Source organism: Amphibalanus amphitrite, unplaced genomic scaffold (assembly GCF_019059575.1).
Source record: "Amphibalanus amphitrite isolate SeventyFive unplaced genomic scaffold, NRLGWU_Aamphi_draft 000426F_arrow, whole genome shotgun sequence".
NCBI lineage: Eukaryota > Metazoa > Arthropoda > Thecostraca > Balanomorpha > Balanidae > Amphibalanus > Amphibalanus amphitrite.
Genome location: NW_024881920.1, coordinates 511,469 through 528,749, shown reverse-complemented (window position 1 = coordinate 528,749; position 17,281 = coordinate 511,469). Strand labels below are relative to the sequence as shown.

General features: G+C 47.9%; 1 protein-coding gene across 1 annotated transcript; it reads left to right on the top strand.

The window, feature by feature from the left end:
- The first annotated feature begins 2,313 nt into the window (after positions 1–2,313).
- On the top strand, positions 2,314–17,278 carry LOC122391220 (multifunctional procollagen lysine hydroxylase and glycosyltransferase LH3-like). The gene is made up of 14 exons (XM_043384916.1): positions 2,314–3,023; positions 5,288–5,370; positions 7,436–7,727; positions 8,156–8,332; positions 8,795–8,991; positions 9,753–10,006; positions 10,172–10,273; positions 10,414–10,545; positions 10,875–11,016; positions 11,323–11,505; positions 12,071–12,175; positions 15,077–15,223; positions 15,751–15,879; positions 16,500–17,278. Exons 1-14 carry the CDS (start codon positions 2,945–2,947, stop codon positions 16,656–16,658), a joined length of 2,181 nt encoding a protein of 726 aa, XP_043240851.1. The 5' UTR covers positions 2,314–2,944; the 3' UTR covers positions 16,659–17,278.
- Positions 17,279–17,281: the final 3 nt, after the last annotated feature.

Genomic DNA, 17,281 nt, shown 5'->3' with positions numbered 1-17,281 from the left:
CTGTTCAAAATAAATGACGTTAAATTTTTTAACTCAGTCCTTAGCAATTCTAGACCACATAGCGCCAAACAAAGAGCACCATTGAACTCCCCGCGACGAGCTGCATCGAATCGATACCCGTTTTATGAAAAACATCAATTTTGAACTTTGACTCAATTTGACCTGACCTTGACCTGACCTTCACCAGAACATAATCTTAACTGGCCCCAAAGGCTGCCTGACCCACATAATCGCACGTGGCATGTAAAATGGACCATGAAACATGCATCACATGACCCTCAGTGACCTGACCTCTGTGACATGATCCGGTATCAGTGACCCCACCCCAAATAGCAAAATAGGTGTTTGACGAGTTGTGTTGGTGGCGATATGAGTTTGATATTAGTGTTGATGGCTGACATTTTTAATACAGAACATAAAGAAATGCTAATGAAACTCAAAGCACTTTTAACCCTATTCCTGGCGGGGGGGCCTCAGGAGCCCCCCCCCCCCTGAGGTTTTTTGGTTATATCTCCCAAACGCGTTGAGCTAGGAAGCTCAAATTTTCTGACTTTTCCTAAAAGGCTTCTACGCAACATGTCTGAAAATTTTGAGTTGATTTGACCTCAGGTCAGGTCACCAGAGGCGGTTTGGTGACGCTACCTCAGAAAAGTTTGCAATCACGCCAGAGCTAGAGTTTTTGACCGATCAATTTCTTCTCTTCAGGGTTTAGTTAGGGTACCAGTATGTGCAATTTGTTTATCTCGGAATTTTGATATCGGTGACCTAAGGTCAGGTCAATTTCGCGACCTCCCCATTATAAGTCAATGGGGGAAAAATCAACTCCCTGTTTTTACCACTAAAACGGGTCGGAATGGCCCCATATACCATACATGACTTCATATACGATCAACCTTCACTACCTTGAGGTCTGTTTTGCTGTTGGGCAGCTGTGAGGTCATGTGACGTCATCAAAGGTCACCAAAGGTTTTTGGCCAATAACTCCGTACAGGAACAAGATACAGACGCGTGGATGGTCTCATTGTGTTCAGCTCGTCAAGACGCATCGAATGATATACATGATGACCTCGAGGTCACGTGACCTGAGGTCAACCTTTGACCTTGACCTTTCGAGGTCAACATATATATCATTCGATGCGGATTGACGAGAGGATCACGATGCTGCCCTTAGTTTGTTCCTATCTTGACTAATTCGAAAGTTATTCGAGAAAAACTCTCTCCATATCTAGTGCCGCCATTTTGACTTTTTCGACCCCTGTGACGTCATCTTTGACCTGACCTGAAAATGACCTTTGTAAAAATTGTAGATCTTGGCCGTGCGTATCCGATGCCGTTTACCGCTTGTCGCTATCTTGCTTCGTTCTCGAGATCTCAGGGGGGGGGCGAATCGGCCCCCCCCCCCCGCCAGTTTCTTGTCCCGGCGGAGCCCGCCAGGAATAGGGTTAAGAGTGGTATCAGGTATGTCGTTCGCATATGTCGTTTGATAACAAGAAAATGGGAGACTAAGCAGTTAAAATGCGATTTGATGCTAATCTTTCTTTATAATAATGTTTTACCTATTTCCTATGCAATGCGTTAATTCTATTATTTTAATGCATTTCAGCGCCGGCCCCAAAAATAAACACATGCGTTCTCACAAATTCTCAGCGAACACCACTCCATTCACTCGCTGCAGCTGTACGGCAGATGCACGGTCTTAGCACGGGGATGCACGGTTTTAGCGCGGGGAGCTGCATCTGTTGTCCGGACGTGTTCTCTAACCACGGCAATTCAAGTTTTTGTTGTTTGTCTAATCTATGCTACAAACACCGCACCTGTCAACTGTTGTGAGCGTCAGCAGCATCAGCAAACCGGTCTCTGCAGTGAACACAGGATGAACGCCAGTCACCTTCACACCAGTTACGCTTAGTTCCTGCACACATCATCGTCTTTCCGTCTCGTTATTTGAACACGTCATCGGCATGCGTGCTTATTGTTGCATTTCTATTCAATCGGTGCCGTTGCACATGTCCATTGGCCAGATCAGCTTCATTAGTCACATGCTCATTGTTTTACTCGGCGTTGGTCACCTGCTTATCATTTCACTCGTTATTAGATCACCAGTTGATTCATTTGAAGCGTCGTGATGTAACGTGCACACTGCACAGTGCACACTCCGTTCGATAGATGTTATCTCGCAGAACATTTTATCGCACGGCGCCACCGGACCACCTTACCCAATATTCATGACAGACAAGGGTCGCCACACGCCACCCCATCCATTGAAGAGTGGGTTTACGTGTAGGTCCACCCTTTGTTGGATTAAGGCATTGACATTCAGTTCAATGAAACCACTTTAGAGCCTCGAAATGAGAAGATAAGGAAGATATTGATAGATGAGATCGAATCGACCACCGGCTGGTGCACCATGACGAAATGGCACCTCACTTATTCACCCATACTCGTGTATCTACGTCACTTCCCCATAGATTCACCCCTCCACACTCCGTCCTCCCTGCGCATTCCTCTTGCTCCCCAGGAGCTGACCGCTTCCCCTCCCTGCTCCTCACCGTCGTGTCCAAAACATTCCATCGACACCGCTCCTCTCACTGCACGATCCGCGTTCCGGTTTTTAGCGTTCCGGTTCTTAGCGTTCCGGTTTGTAGCGTTCCGGTTAGACCGGACTGTGAGCCCGTGTCCGGAGCACAGGACCGGAGTGGCGCCGGGCCGACGGAGACACAGTCGAGGAGAGAGAGGGGTCGGGCGCGCAGGGCAGACTGTTGTTGGCGACGAACAGTGTCGGCGTTGAACGACAGGGGAGGTGGAGACTCGGTTAGAGACAGGGAGGAAAGGCTTAGCACTGCCGGCTATCAAGGCGGCCGCTCAGATCAGGGTGAGACAGAAGATAGGTAAGTGACGAAGGGAGGAGCCGAGCGGACGTGGGGAGTGTCCAAGAACTTTGAAAATGTTGTGGCGCTGCTGCACGGCGCTGCTGATACTGTCGGCATGCTCAGCAGCTGAGGAAAACAACAAAAAGAATGAAGGTAAGCAAAACGCCAGTATTTGCGAACAACATCCAATTAAACTCCAACCGTAATACCATGATGTGTGCTTTATATGCTGCAGTGCCTGCTGCCTGCTGACTATATGTTGCAGTGCTAACGTTGAATGTATTGAATTGTCGCTTTTGCCAGTGCTAACGTCTTCATCTTGATGCTAAATTGATGCTAACTCTTATCTTGATGTTAGGCGGGTCGATTTTTTGGGTAGAAACTCATTTTCTTAGTACAAACTCAATGAATTGGTTTCCAGTAAACTAGAGGCATTAGCTAAAAGTAGCAGTGGTCTCATTTTGGTTTCATTTGTCGTTTGTGATTGGATGTAGTTTCAAGGCAATGCTGTTTTCGCCGATTTTTTTCCAATTATACTTTTTCACGGAATAAGATCGCATCAAACAACTTTTATTTTGCTTGTTAAGAGTAAGATGCTCGCGTTTTCTCCATCGCCGAACAGCAGGGTAGTTGATTTGTAATAAGCAGGAAACAACTGATATTCTGAGCAGTTTTTTCTCCATCAACTGAACATCTGGTCTTGCTGTTCCTCTCGATCTTTAGGTAAGCACTGCAGCTCCCCGTTTTCACGTGACCAATCTGTCACATGACCGCGCTCCTTTCTTACCTTTCTAACAGCCTCATTCCCTTTCCTTACTCCAAATAATACCCATTCCGTGGCCGGGTTTCGGGTAATCTGTACTCTCCTCTGTCACCAAATGAGCTGTGCTTCTCTTCTATCACCAAATAACCGTCCTTTACTCATTGGCCACCAAATGAGCCTTCGCTCCTCGTCTATCACCAAATGATTCATGTTATTGCCATTCGGCGAGAGCGACGTGCGGTTTCTCATGACTGTACCAACTCTGTTTTTGGTCGGTCACCAATGGACTCCTGCCACTTTTCTGACGTCCGGTGAGAAGCGATGCGACGTCACGTGACTGTTCTTACCGGTCTGACCCGTCCGCCGCGCCGGCCGGTCGGGTCAGGTCACTCACCCCTGGAACCCAGTCAGCACCGGACACACCGGTTTTTCCGCAGCCGACACACTGTAGCCGGTACGGTCAATGTGTGAAGCTATGCGGAACAAATCCTCACGATCTCTGGCTGAGGAAATGCCGGAGCCGCTGCTGACAACGAGCGTCCGAGTAAATCAGATAAAGAGGTCACTGGTCGTTCATGGTTCACGGAGCAAGCTCAGATTGCACGTGACACGAGGATAATGATGGTGACATGGGTGCGCTTATGTAAGCCAGGGAAGGTGTTTGTTTAACGCTGCTCATTTCCAGTCATGTGATAAAACCAGCCATTAAATTTGTCCGGGCTGGTAAGCTGACGAGCTAACTGGTCATCTAGCTGTCACCTATCTTGTCTGTAAATTGTAATGCTGTATCTCAGTCCGTCGCAGGATAAATTTGTAGTTGACATTCGACGACGTAAGTAGTTAAGTACAGCTTTAGGTTTTTACGTCATTTGTAGAAGACATCAAATAAAAAAGATGCTTTAGTTCCCAATGAAATGAAATAACTTGTTGCAGGGATGGTGAAACTTGAGTCTCACTTTATGGAACTCCCTGTCATTCATTGCGAAGCTCTCCGTAAGTTTGTGTTCCAATCATCTTGTTTATTTATGATTTTAATTGTACAATGGTCAATGGAATACAAATAAACACTTCAAATTATCTTTTGCCGAACATACTAGGGGCCATGTACCCGCTCCTTCTCTACTTACGTTTGTAGTTTCACAGACAACTGGATTTACCTATAATTTATCTATCTAGCCGCTGATGATGCGTCGCTGCAAAATATCAGTACTTTCAATTGAAAAATTGTCGACAGTGGCCAAGAAAAACGAAGGCGGCTCTGCTCACCGCATATCACCATCTGAATTCTGGTTCATTTTCAATCCTCTGAGCTCTTTGATCTATCCTCAAGATACAAACCTATTCTCCTCGAAATCCGTGGCCCGTTCCAGGCTGGACAGTCACGGCTTCATCAAACGTGAGAGACTCCCCAGGAGCATGTTCTAGTGCGATGGGGTAACCGTTAGCGGGGCTGAGAGTGGTCTGTCCATCGAGACGGACTCAGCCTTGGTGGAGCACCAGGATGGCCATCCAGATCAATGCAATGTCTCCCCTAGTCCCTAATATCCTTCCAACTCAAAAACTGTCCCATTATACCGGAAAGGCTCAACGCAGCAATACAATGACAAACAAATGTTTATAATCATAATTAATTGACACATGTTTCTCTTCACAGGACTGGTGATAGTCACAACTCAGGAAGGCACCGCCGACGGGCACGACAGGTTTCTCCGATCAGCCAAAGCAGCAGAGGCAGAGGTGAGTGAATACTTTCAGCTTAGCCTTTCCACACTCAATGTCTCCAAATAAAGGTCAAGTAAAAACAGCCTCAGGTATGCCTAATCTTGTATCACTTCTGTTGGGAAGAAATTCATAGTCAAAAAGATATACTGATATCAACGTTTCAATTAAGTCGGAAATTTTCACGTGCACAGAAGATGTGCGAAAAGTAGTGCCAAAACAGCGGCACTCCGCGCCGCGCCGTTTTGAGATATGTGCGGAAAACTACAGAGGTGTCCAACCCTCCCCCTCTCCGGTCGGCGCGGATTCTCTCCTATTACAGCATACATTACTCCTTTAGGGCATCTAGTGTATGGTCTCCCTCATAGCAAAATTGTGTAGGTATTTGCTGTCATTTTATGAAAAGGTTTGGCGTTAATACCTCAATTGGGTGTAGCTGGCGAGAGCGTGACAAACTTTATAACGACACGTCAATAATAATTGCTTGCGTTTGTGAGCTGCTTTTATCCTGATCAAGTAGACGTGAAGCACCCAACTGTTTTACAACCAGCAGTGTCAGCATCCAACAAATAAAAACCCAATAAAACCGGAATTCCAGCACACACAGAGACCGCGAAATGTCAGCTGCTGGTACGGCTGCACTAAAAACTCAGCAGACAATTATCGGGGTTACATGAGCACAGTAAATACGTATTTAGCCGCTAATTCGAATTAGGAACGCATTACCGACTCATGTAGCCACCTGCTAGTACGAATCGGCGATCCGATCCGCGGTTACATGAGCAAAGCAAATACGTATCACGATGCGGATCAGGAGCGTACTACCGACTCATGTATCCACCTGCTAATACGAATCGGCGGTCCGAACAAAATCCGCTGAGAAAGAGGCTTAGAAGCGAATAGGACCAAGATACGTATTACAGGAACTATTTCTTCGCAAAAAGAAACATTAAAATGCAAAATAATAGGTATTTTTTCATTTTCTTCTTTTGAAATAATATTTTAAAAAATATGTCGGTATTTTGCCAAGTTTTCAACAATAAATGTAGTGAAAACCAAATAGTAAATATCCACATAATTTCAGTTGAAACATTTTTCTGACAGCACTACAGACGAATCAAGAGAGGCAATTGCCCAATGAGTCAAAACAAGACAACTTTATGTTCAACTTTTTTTTTTGTTAAGTTAATTGAGAATGTTTTGAGCAGATTAAATGCAAAAAAAGACATAAGATAATAAATTTTTAATTTAGTCACCTCTATTGCTACGGAAGTGCGCCACATTTGTATGCTATTCCGTTTGTAATGCGCATCGGGCCGAGAGCCAAACTAGATCCGTTTGACGTCACTGATACGAATTTGCTCATGTAGTCGGTGCACTGAATGCGTTCTTGGGGAGCTGATGCGAATTAGCGTCGTGCGTATTTGGAACGGATCGCTCATGTAACCGAAACGTCCGAGGCACACGATTCGGGCCGTATTTCACAAGAACTATTCTTTGCTGACTGGAAGCGTCAAAATGCAAAATACTTAACAATTTTTTTATTGGCTACCTCGTAGAAAATAGCAAAAAAATGTTGGTATTTTGGTTAAGTCTTTGCATGTGAAATAAAATGAATGAAATATTTTGATAGATAATTTTTTCTGACCACCCTGCTGTCGCTGCATGGCGAATCAGTGCCCACTGGCTTAAAACAAGAAAACTTTGTTTTCATTTTTTGATTTCATGTTAATTTAAAATGTTTTTGAGCCTATCAAATGATATAAGTATTTAAAATTTAGCTCAGTCGTCCCGGTAAATGCCGTAACTGCGCCATGACTGTACGCTAATCCTATTCCGTTTGTGATGCGAATTACCGGCCGTCGAGGAGTCAGCCCGGGTGAGCCAAACAAGATCCGTTTGACGTAGATAAAACGAATTAGTCTCATGTAACCGGTGCCGTAGATCCGTTTGTGGGGAGCTGATGCGCATTAGCGTAGTGCGTATTTGGAACGGATCGCTCATGTAACCCCGGTAAATGTCACCTGACGAGTTTTTACGCAACGAGTCACTGTCCATGACAATGCCCCCTCCCCGTCCCCAGGTCATCGCCTTACCGGCCGGCGAGTCAGCTGACAGCGGCGCTCAAGGTCAAGAGGTCACTCGCCTGAGGGCTCAGCTAGAGCAGTCAGCTGTCTCCCCGCGGCGTTTGGTGCTCGTTCTGCGCGTGCCCACTTCTGACGTCATCGTGGCTGCTGCCGCCGGAGAGCTACAGGCCGAGTTTGAACAGCAGAAGGGACGCGTAGTATTCGTGGCTGATGTGAAATGTCGACCCGACGAAAAACTGGCCAGCGAGTACCCGGTCGGCCCGGGGTACCGGTTCCTCAACTCGAATGGTAGGCAACAGGGGGCTTTAGACTTTTAGAGGCAACGAGCGAGTAAAATTTGAATGAGTCCGTGGAAAGCAGCTGTAAATATTATAAGTCTCGTAACATCCCTAGCGTGACGCTATCACCTAGGGCTGCAAATGATACGCTGCAAAGCAATCCTTCATAATAAACGAAGAATTGTTATTTTACGGTTTTAGTTTGCTGTAAGAAATGTGACGCTGACAATGCATATCAACACGTGGCACCATGTTCGCAATCGATCTGACATTTCAGGAGAGACCCTTATGAATTCAACAGGCCAGCTCTCCCGATTTCATATATTTGTTATAAGTGTAATATCTTGCATGACAATTATTTGTTATTAGGAAATGTACCGAGAGACAGATCCAACCCATTGATACCCAAACACTCAGCGTCTGCGTTTGTATTTTCAGCGTTTATTGGTTACGGCCCGGACCTGGTGGCCCTCCTGTCGGACGAGACCCTCCTGAAGGACGGAGGCGACCAACTGGCCTTCACCAAACTATTCCTGGACGAGAAGCGGAGGGAGAAGTACGGAGTACGCATCGACAACGCTGCCGAGCTGCTGCAGAACCTCGAGGGAGCCGAAGGTGGGTTCGTGAGACCCGACGGACAGCATGCTCTGCATTGGTCCGAGACAATGGACTGACGTATTGCATGACGTACTGCATTGACAATGGGCACGTATGTATATTGTATTTATTCATTCTTTTACATCGTGTGGTCATCCCTTAAACGTACCACAAAAACGTACCTATAGCGTAAAAAACATGATCAACATCATAGGGCTGTTCTTGAACACGAGTCCAAGCACGAGACTATTATCATTAAGCAAGTAGGCATTGCGCTATTTTTTATCATCTTTTTTCTTCAACAACTTGTTCAAACGTCTTACCTCGTAAATGTATGTCGTACGCTAGCCTTGGCTTGTTACAGTTTCACTATATGCCTGAATTGGCAAAAAAGAAGCATAACTGAGTGTCAGCTATCTCCCCTACCACTCACTGGGGCCGTCTCAGCTGATCATAACCGTTCTATCTATCTCTCCGCAGAAGAGGTGGTGGTGCGCTTCAAGGGTCGGCACGCGTTCCTACAGAACGTGCCACTGAGTACGGTGCCCCTGGTAGCACTGGGCAGCGGCGCCTCCAAACAACACCTGGACACCCTGGGCAACTACCTGGCCGGCGTGTGGGACCCGCGAGAGGGCTGCCGCACCTGCTGGGACGGTCAGAAGGAGCTCGGGGACAAGGTGAGCTGCGGCCGGGGTCCAGAGAACAGCCGTGGCATGCCTCGGCAACGGCGAGTTTTTTTATGAAGAAGGATTACCAATGATAATTGGATTTGGATTGTTTGCTGTATAAAAACTTACAAAGCCCTGCGAATTAGGCACAGCTAATAATTTTACGTCTTAGCATAACCATCAATCAATTCATTTTCTATCTTAGTTCACAATCAAAACTAGGCCGGCGGTATGTGCCATATTAACACGCGCACTGCAGGGGGGGTTGTTTTCAACCCCCCCCCCCTGTGGTTTTTCGCAAATCGCGAGAAAACGGCGGCGCGTAGCGCCGCCAAATTTTGCATACCTGTTCTCCCAACTTTTGCACACCTTGAGTAAAAATTTTGACCCCAGGTGACCTATGGTCAGGTCACCAGGTCAGGTCAAGTGACCCTACCTCGAAACGTAAATTTCGAAGTTTGCAATCCCACCAAGCCTACAGTTGTTGAGATATGATCGTGAAACCCACAGGAAATATGAGATGATGTTTTTTCGTACTCCAGCGTAGACCTAACAATGATCCACAGGAAATAGTAAAGTCATCACGAGCTACAACTTGTATATCTCGGAATTTTTATATCGATGACCTAAGGTCAGGTCATTTTTGCGACCGGCCCGACGCCTAAAAACCCTCATCAGAGTCAGCACGCCTGCTAAACACAAGTCCCGGCGGCGTCCGCCCATTTTTCCGCCATCTTTCTGACGTCGAGCCATCCATGTTCTGCCTCCAGACGGATACCTTCCCCCGCGTTCTGCTAGCTGTGTTCATCGACCAGCCGACTCCTTTCCTCGAGGAGTTCTTCAACAACATCTGGAAGCTCAACTACCCCAAGAGCAAGATCGACCTTCTTATCTACAACGCGGCGCCTTTCCATGATAAGATGGCGGCTGACTTTGTCGAGCACGGCAGCGGGATTTACGCGTCCGTGAAGTTGATTGGTCACGAAGAGAAGATCAGCAAAATGGCGGCCAGGGAACAGGCCATGTAAGTTTGTCAGTGAAAAACTGAAACATGAATTCGACAACTGATTGTGAGACGTTTTATCAAAGACGGTTAACGATGTTGGGTTTTCATGACTACCTATTTTGCGTTGTTTACCCTTACCTTCCTACAACACATGCAGCTCTCACCTTCCTATGGCATTTTCAGTGAAGCGGGCATGGAAGGAAAAGCAGAGTTCTTCATGTTCGTTGATTCTACGGCACACCTGAACAACCCCCACGCTGTAAAGCTGCTCATTGAACAGAACAGGTACGTAAATGGCAAATGCATGCGCATGTATGTACATGTTCCCTACGTAGACGGTATTACCTATGAGGATTTTCAATTTTAAGATTTTGGTACGTTCTTGCAGTTATGCTTCACGCTTACCCTTGCTCTCTCATTTCCAGGGACATCGTGGCGCCGATGCTGATACGCCCTTACTCATTCTGGGCCAACTTCAAGATTGAGCTTTCGGTAGACAGAAACAACCCCAACGATATCTCATCAGAGTACAAAACCATTGTAACAAACAAGAGAAAGTAAGTTGAATGAGATAAACCACATTTTAAACAGTAAACACTTCTCAGGACGCCTATGACCAGTCGGGATAAGACTAGAACATTCAGCTAAGGACTTATAACAGTCAGCATAAAAGTTTGTTTCTACAAAAGCAATCGTGTTTAAAGTCAGTAGACCGCAGCATTCCACAACAAACCTCAGGGGTTGGCAGTCTTACGTAGCGAAGCACCACGCTCCAAGACATAATCAACGGTCCAAGTGAAACAAAAACACCTAGCATGATCATATCGCATCTAAAACAAAGCCGTGAGTCACGGTTCACACGCAACATCTAACCGTGTCGTTGCAGGGGCCTCTGGAACATGCCCTACATCTCAGAATGCTACCTGGTGAAAAGGGCCGTATTGGAAAATAAAAACACCCGACCCGACTTCAGCGACGGAAAACAGACAGACGTGCACGAAGTGTTCAGCTCGACCATGCGTCAGGCGGTATGTAGTCCACGTGTTTTTTTTTTCTAGCCTTGTGTCTTACTGTGGTAATTATCAGAAATGAATCTAACGAGTTAGGTATCTCGAATTGCAAGGGAAACAGTTGTCCAGATAGCGTGCATTTATTTGATTTGATGCAAGCCAATTATAAAGATAGGATTACAAACTGAGCTTCATCGGAGTCATTTCAATCATAAGCGGCAAGAGCCAGCGTGCACTGGTCGAAATTTAGCTAGCTTTCTTAAACGTACGTATCCCACAAAATATAATTCGCCGCTTCATACCATTCGTTCGCTCCCCACACAGGGTAAATTTATGCTGCTGTCGAACCGTATCGACTTCGGGCACCTGGTGGACCCGGCTGGCTTCGACACGTCCCGCCTGCACAGCGAGATGTGGCAGATATTCGCCAACCGGTGGGACTGGGAGCGCCGATACATCCACGAGAACTACTCCAAGGCGCTCGACGAGAGCCTGCCCGTCGCGGAGGTGCGTGAGGCTGAGACTTGTGGTGGAGGTGGGGTTCTGAATTCTGATGTTAGTATGGTTTCCCTTCCAGCACCAGTCTGATTTGACGGTGGTAGGGTAATCGTAACGGTGGCAGCGGTCGTATAGTCTCTCTGGAAAGTACCGATACACTGGAAAAGGAAGTACCGGACGACTAAAATCGGCTTGGCCCTCTCCGCCTCCCCTCGCTCCCCGACATCCTCATCTATCCACACGTCATAGGTTTCGGTGACTCAAATTTAGCAGTCCTCCTTCGGTCGGGCTTGACGGCACCGCCGCACCGTACATCGGTTCTTTCAAGAGAAGCTACACAGACGAGGCCAAACAGATGAACATACTGAAAAATAGCATGTTGGAAAAGCTGATCTAAAAGATATTTAGTGTGAAATGCTGTGATTACATATTGTCTTTGTCATGGATGATACAAATTCAGTGTTATGGGGGCTGATTGTTATTCAATGTTTGCTATTATTTTGGCCGTGTATCTGTTTGAGTGACATATGCTACATTGCTAAAAGTTTCACCGTTTTCCGTTTCTTTTTTTCAGCCGTGTCCGGATGTGTTCTGGGTGCCGATGATCACCGAACGCTTCTGTCAGGAGCTCATCGACACGATGGAGGACTTTGGACAATGGTCCTCCGGTACGCACGAGGTGAGGAACGGGGACATTTCTGTTAGAGATAATCGAAACCACGGAACGGTTACTTTCGATCATCCGATTTGAATTTTCGAGAGAGCCATGGCCCTCGGGTAGGTACACATGTTATGGGTGCCCACTGCTCACCCTATATGGATTAACTAATTTGTGTTTGTATTTGACAGTTAAAACACTCTCCACAGTAAAATTGGCTATCGACTATCGCGTCATAGTTAAAAGGAAAAACAAGTTAAGATGCGCTCGTAAGTCTTATCACACAGCAAGCAAACCATATCACACATTAATCGTTAAGAACACAGACACAACTCGGAAACAGAGCGTTAAAAACTTCCCAGAGAGAGATTTCCGAAGTCATGAGGCAGACGGTTATACTCGTATAACTGGCCTATGCTGTAGAGCAGGCGCCGCGCCTCCCTGCTCATCGGTCCTCACGTGTGGGAGAGACAGATCAGTGTCCCGCCGTGTTGAACGTGAGCGCAGGGAAGAGGTGGCCAGGATTTGGGAGGACATGGTCTCCGGCTCTTCGGTGCAGCGTATTTCGTGGAGGAACTTGAGAGAGTGGGTTTCGTACAACTGGGGGGCGGTGGGCCAGCCCAGTTCCCCTCGCATGTCGGCGATATGCCGGTCAAATTTTCTAATAGGATATGTAGGTTACTGGTTAATGATCCACAGAAAGGTATCGTTCGAAATCTCTTATTGAACCGTTATCTGGAAAACCAAAGTCTTTTCAAACGAATCTTTGTATTTTCCTTCACTACACCATTATTTTGATTTCCGGATACGCTGAAAATTCGCGTTATAGATGGTGTTGCCATACGTTTTGTGATAAATGATTTTGGCTTGCCAGCCGGCTTTCAAACAGAATGGGCGTTGAAGCACCTGATACATTTCAGATTCATTTACCCTCTATAAAGCGGCTGCAGTGTGGCGGAGCGGTCAGGTTGGTACGGATACGCCTGCCGTCATCCGTGCAATACTCCTGCTTTCCGTCGCGGCAGAAGAAGCTGTCGGGCTTGCAGACCAGGTCAGCGCACGAGGGCTCGCCGCTGGAGTTCACGATGCAGATGGGCGCAGCGATGTTGGGCGGCGGGCACTGGATGCGGTCGCAGGGGTTCGGGAAGGCGGGCGCCGCGCACTTGGTGGCCCCGCTGGCACTCGGACAGCAGAGGAGGTTGGACGGACAGTCGGTGTCATACTGACACTGGCTGACCGAGACACCGCTCACCAGCTCCCGAGGGCGACAGAAGCCCGACTTGGGCCTGGAGCGCGGCACGCAGTCTGTCGTGAACTGGCAGAACGGAAATGGGCTGCAGTCGGGCTCGGCGCCGGCTCTCGGCTCTGTCACACACAAGCCACGGCCACACAGCTGCCTCGCACATCGGTTCGGGATACATTCGGGCACTGGGTAGCAGGGCGGAGCAGGCGGCTGAGCGGAGCAGGCGACCTTCTTGAGCACACACACCTCAGAGCCGTCAGCAGAGCCGGGACAGACGACGTCTTCACAACTGGGCGGCCCACTCGACTTCACACATCTCTGAACATAGTAACACACTCTGACCCCTTTGTGGACATACTTCAGACAGTTGAGCTTCCTGTGGCAACTAAATCCTGGTGGGCACTTCTTCGCACACTGCTTGCTTGCTTTCTGAGCTTCCGTTGTACTGAAGAGGAGGAGGAGCAGGAGGGACAACAACATCACTCTGACGGGCGTCAGAGGCTGGGCATTGAGGCCGCCCCAACGGTGAAATCCTGCGCCAGCCATGAGATGCAAACGTTGGAGAGAGACAACGGTGTCCCGACTGATCCGCCTCGCTGCCAGTGAACAAACGAGTGACGAAGGGACCCCACTGCTGACGAACAAACGAGTGACATGTGGACCTCCACTGCCTACGGACCACTCAACACCCCCGGACGGTCGTCAACGCGACGCAGTTTACCAGCAAATGTCACAGAACATCGATTTCAAAGGCCGTCAGTGTTTCGGGCAGTGCCGGGATTCCACAAACCAAGTGACGATGGAACTCGGGGGCGTATAAATGTCATGTGTATGAGCCTCGCTCTGTGGATTCCCAAACAGGAGACTACATTGTTCGCACTGCCGACTTTTGGTCCCATTCTTTCCATGCAACGCCCATAGGGCTAATGTTAAAATGCCAAAATCAAGGGGGCACGGTGCCCCGGTGCCCTCCCCGTTCCGCCGCCTATGGCTGTGAACGTTATTTTCAGAGAGCTTATGTGCGCCAGTTCACCACCATTAGCGAAACAGTAAATTTGTCATGAGAATTGATTTATTATCGAATCTTTTCTAAGCTTTCATCGTTGACACCAATCACTGTGCAGTTATATGTGAAATATCCAAGACAGTTAGGATAAATGATAACAATAACAGGTCAAATTTATATTTAAACACACAAAGTAGGTATGAAAATACCTTGATCACTGTGTTAAACAGAAATGGGGACGGGACAAAATCCTCATTTCTGTTTAACGCAGTGATCAACCTATTTTCATACCGAATGTTATGTGTGTTTCAATAAACATTTGACCTGTTATTGTTATCATTTATTGTAACTGTGCAGTTAGTTGACTTGTCACCTTATCAACACCAATGACAGGGCACTTGGTAACTTCTGCAGTTAGAAGTTACCTTATTGGTTTTTCGCCTGCATCGTACTTTCTGCCACAAAGGCAGCATGAGTGTAATGTGTGTACGTATAGCCGGTGTAGCCACTGTGTACCTACAAGGTGTATGTCAAGGCTGATGTCTAATCAGTTGAAAGAAAGTCAGTAGTCAACAATATTCAATAGTCCCATTTTCGTCATATCCAGCTGGAACGGGTCTAAGATGATCGTCCATATGTTTTCAGTCATGAACCGTGCCTTTTTGCTACACAGGATTCGCGTATTGAGGGCGGCTACGAAAGCGTCCCGACCCGCGACATTCACATGAAGCAGATCAACTTTGACCTCGAGTGGCACCAGTTTCTGCGGGAGTACGTCCAGCCCGTACAGAAACGCGTCTTCATGGGATACGACTCCGATGTAAGTTGGCAGAGGGCAGTTCTAGGTTGACTGTGAACGATTGCGAACGTCCCGTTTGAATACGGAACGAACAGATCGATATGAGGGTCACCGGCTGATGGGCGTTGCCTTTCGGTCTGTCGTAGGTCTTAGACATGAGAAGATCGTATGAAATGAATGTTTCGTATTGTAGGTTAGAGATCGGCCTCTTCAATTGTGGGGAATATTTTTATAAGACGGTAGGACAGAACTCTTACCCTCGTTGAAACATGAGAAAAGCTAGGCCACAAAATGTTCCGTTGGATTGTTCTGGTTTGGGAATTATTGAGAAGATATTGATGATGAGATGCATTCTCAAGCCGCACACCGCCAGTATGAATCAGGGCGGATATGACAACTGCCATTGCATTCGTGGCCAGAGGCTAGAGCCATAAAACGCTATCGTCCGTCCAAGATAGTTTGGTGAAACTATGTTTCACGCTCCCACCACCAGAGGCGCTGTGCGCCACCCGGTGCCCGCTGACCGGTGCGCCCCTGTTTTCCCGCAGCCTCCTCAGGCCAACCTGAATTTCGTGGTGCGTTACCGTCCTGACGAGCAGCCGGCTCTGCAGCCGCACCACGACGCCTCCACCTACACCATCAACATCGCGCTCAACACGCCGCACAAGGACTACGAGGTGAGACGCGGCGCTGTCTGCCGCTGGGACGCCCGACCTCTATCGTACATCACCTGGACCTTACCGGGCCACTGTAGTAACACCGGCCGATTTCTGCATCAGGTGTGGTTTCATCCTCCATCCTTTACTTTACTCTCCAATTGATTCGTTTCTACCTGGCATCGAATGACCCATCTATCGCCAAGGTCCTCCTATCTGACCCCGTTCAACCCGGGACCCCTGTCGACTTATGTGTTTCCAAGTGACTCTTGCATAACCCCTGCAGACCAAAGTGACACTTCTGTGCTTTAGTATCACACATTTATGACCCCGGATGACCCCTCTGTGACCTCGCTGTGACCCTCCGGTCCCCGTTTTGCGTCTGACGCTTGATGACCTCGTCTGACCCGTTGCTAGCCTCTGACGACCTTTATGACCCCTGTCACCACTTGTGACCCTGCCTGACCCTGTCTGACCCCTAGTGACCCTCTCTGACCCCGTTTGGCCCGCCGCATGACCTCGTGTAACCTTGTGTGGCACATGTATGATGTAACCCCAAGTGACCCCAGTTGACCTCCTCTGACCCCGTGTGACCTCTATCTGACCCCGTTTGACCTTCTCTGACCCCGTGTGGCCGGCAGGGCGGCGGCTGTCGGTTCGTCCGCCAGGACTGTTCGGTCACGGAGAGCCGGCGAGGCTGGATGTTGATGCACCCCGGCCGACTGACCCACTACCACGAGGGACTACCGGCCACCAAGGGCACGCGCTACATCTTTGTGTCGTTTGTGGACCCTGAGTAGGGTGACGCTAGTGTGGCATCAGGGCTGGGTGGAGTGGCTAGCAGCAGGCTTGAGTTGTTACAGCAGGTTATAAAGGAGGAATGAGTTGGAATGGAACCTGAATGGGACGAAGCTGCGTTAGTACTTAGTAGCCAGTGTATTGGTGTTGAGAATGGTTAGCTATGGACTCTGCTATTTAGGTTTGGATCGACTGCGACTGGACTTAGTGGACTTTGCTTTGATAATGAACTTAGTGGTCAGTGATCAAGGAAGCCAGAGAAAATAATGGACTGAGACAAGAGTCCACGGTACAGCCGATGCTGGAACATATCGATCAGTGCGGATCAGTAGACAGCTGATGAACGTGGTGGCAACTGCAGTGATGCACAGATGCTGTGCTCGTTGGACACGTTGGAAGTGCGTGTGACGTAAAAACAGTGTCTTATGGTGACGGGAGATATTAGATGAAATGCATGATAGTGAGCAAGGCCGTTAAAACGAAAAGGTGATTTGAGGGTAGTCTCCCTCAGACGCAATCATTTTAGGCAAATGCTACCTTCAAATGTGAATGTTGAGCCTGAAATAAAATTGGTGTGATACAAGATGTGTCCTGGGCAAATACAGAGACCAGGCTGGTGTGCTCG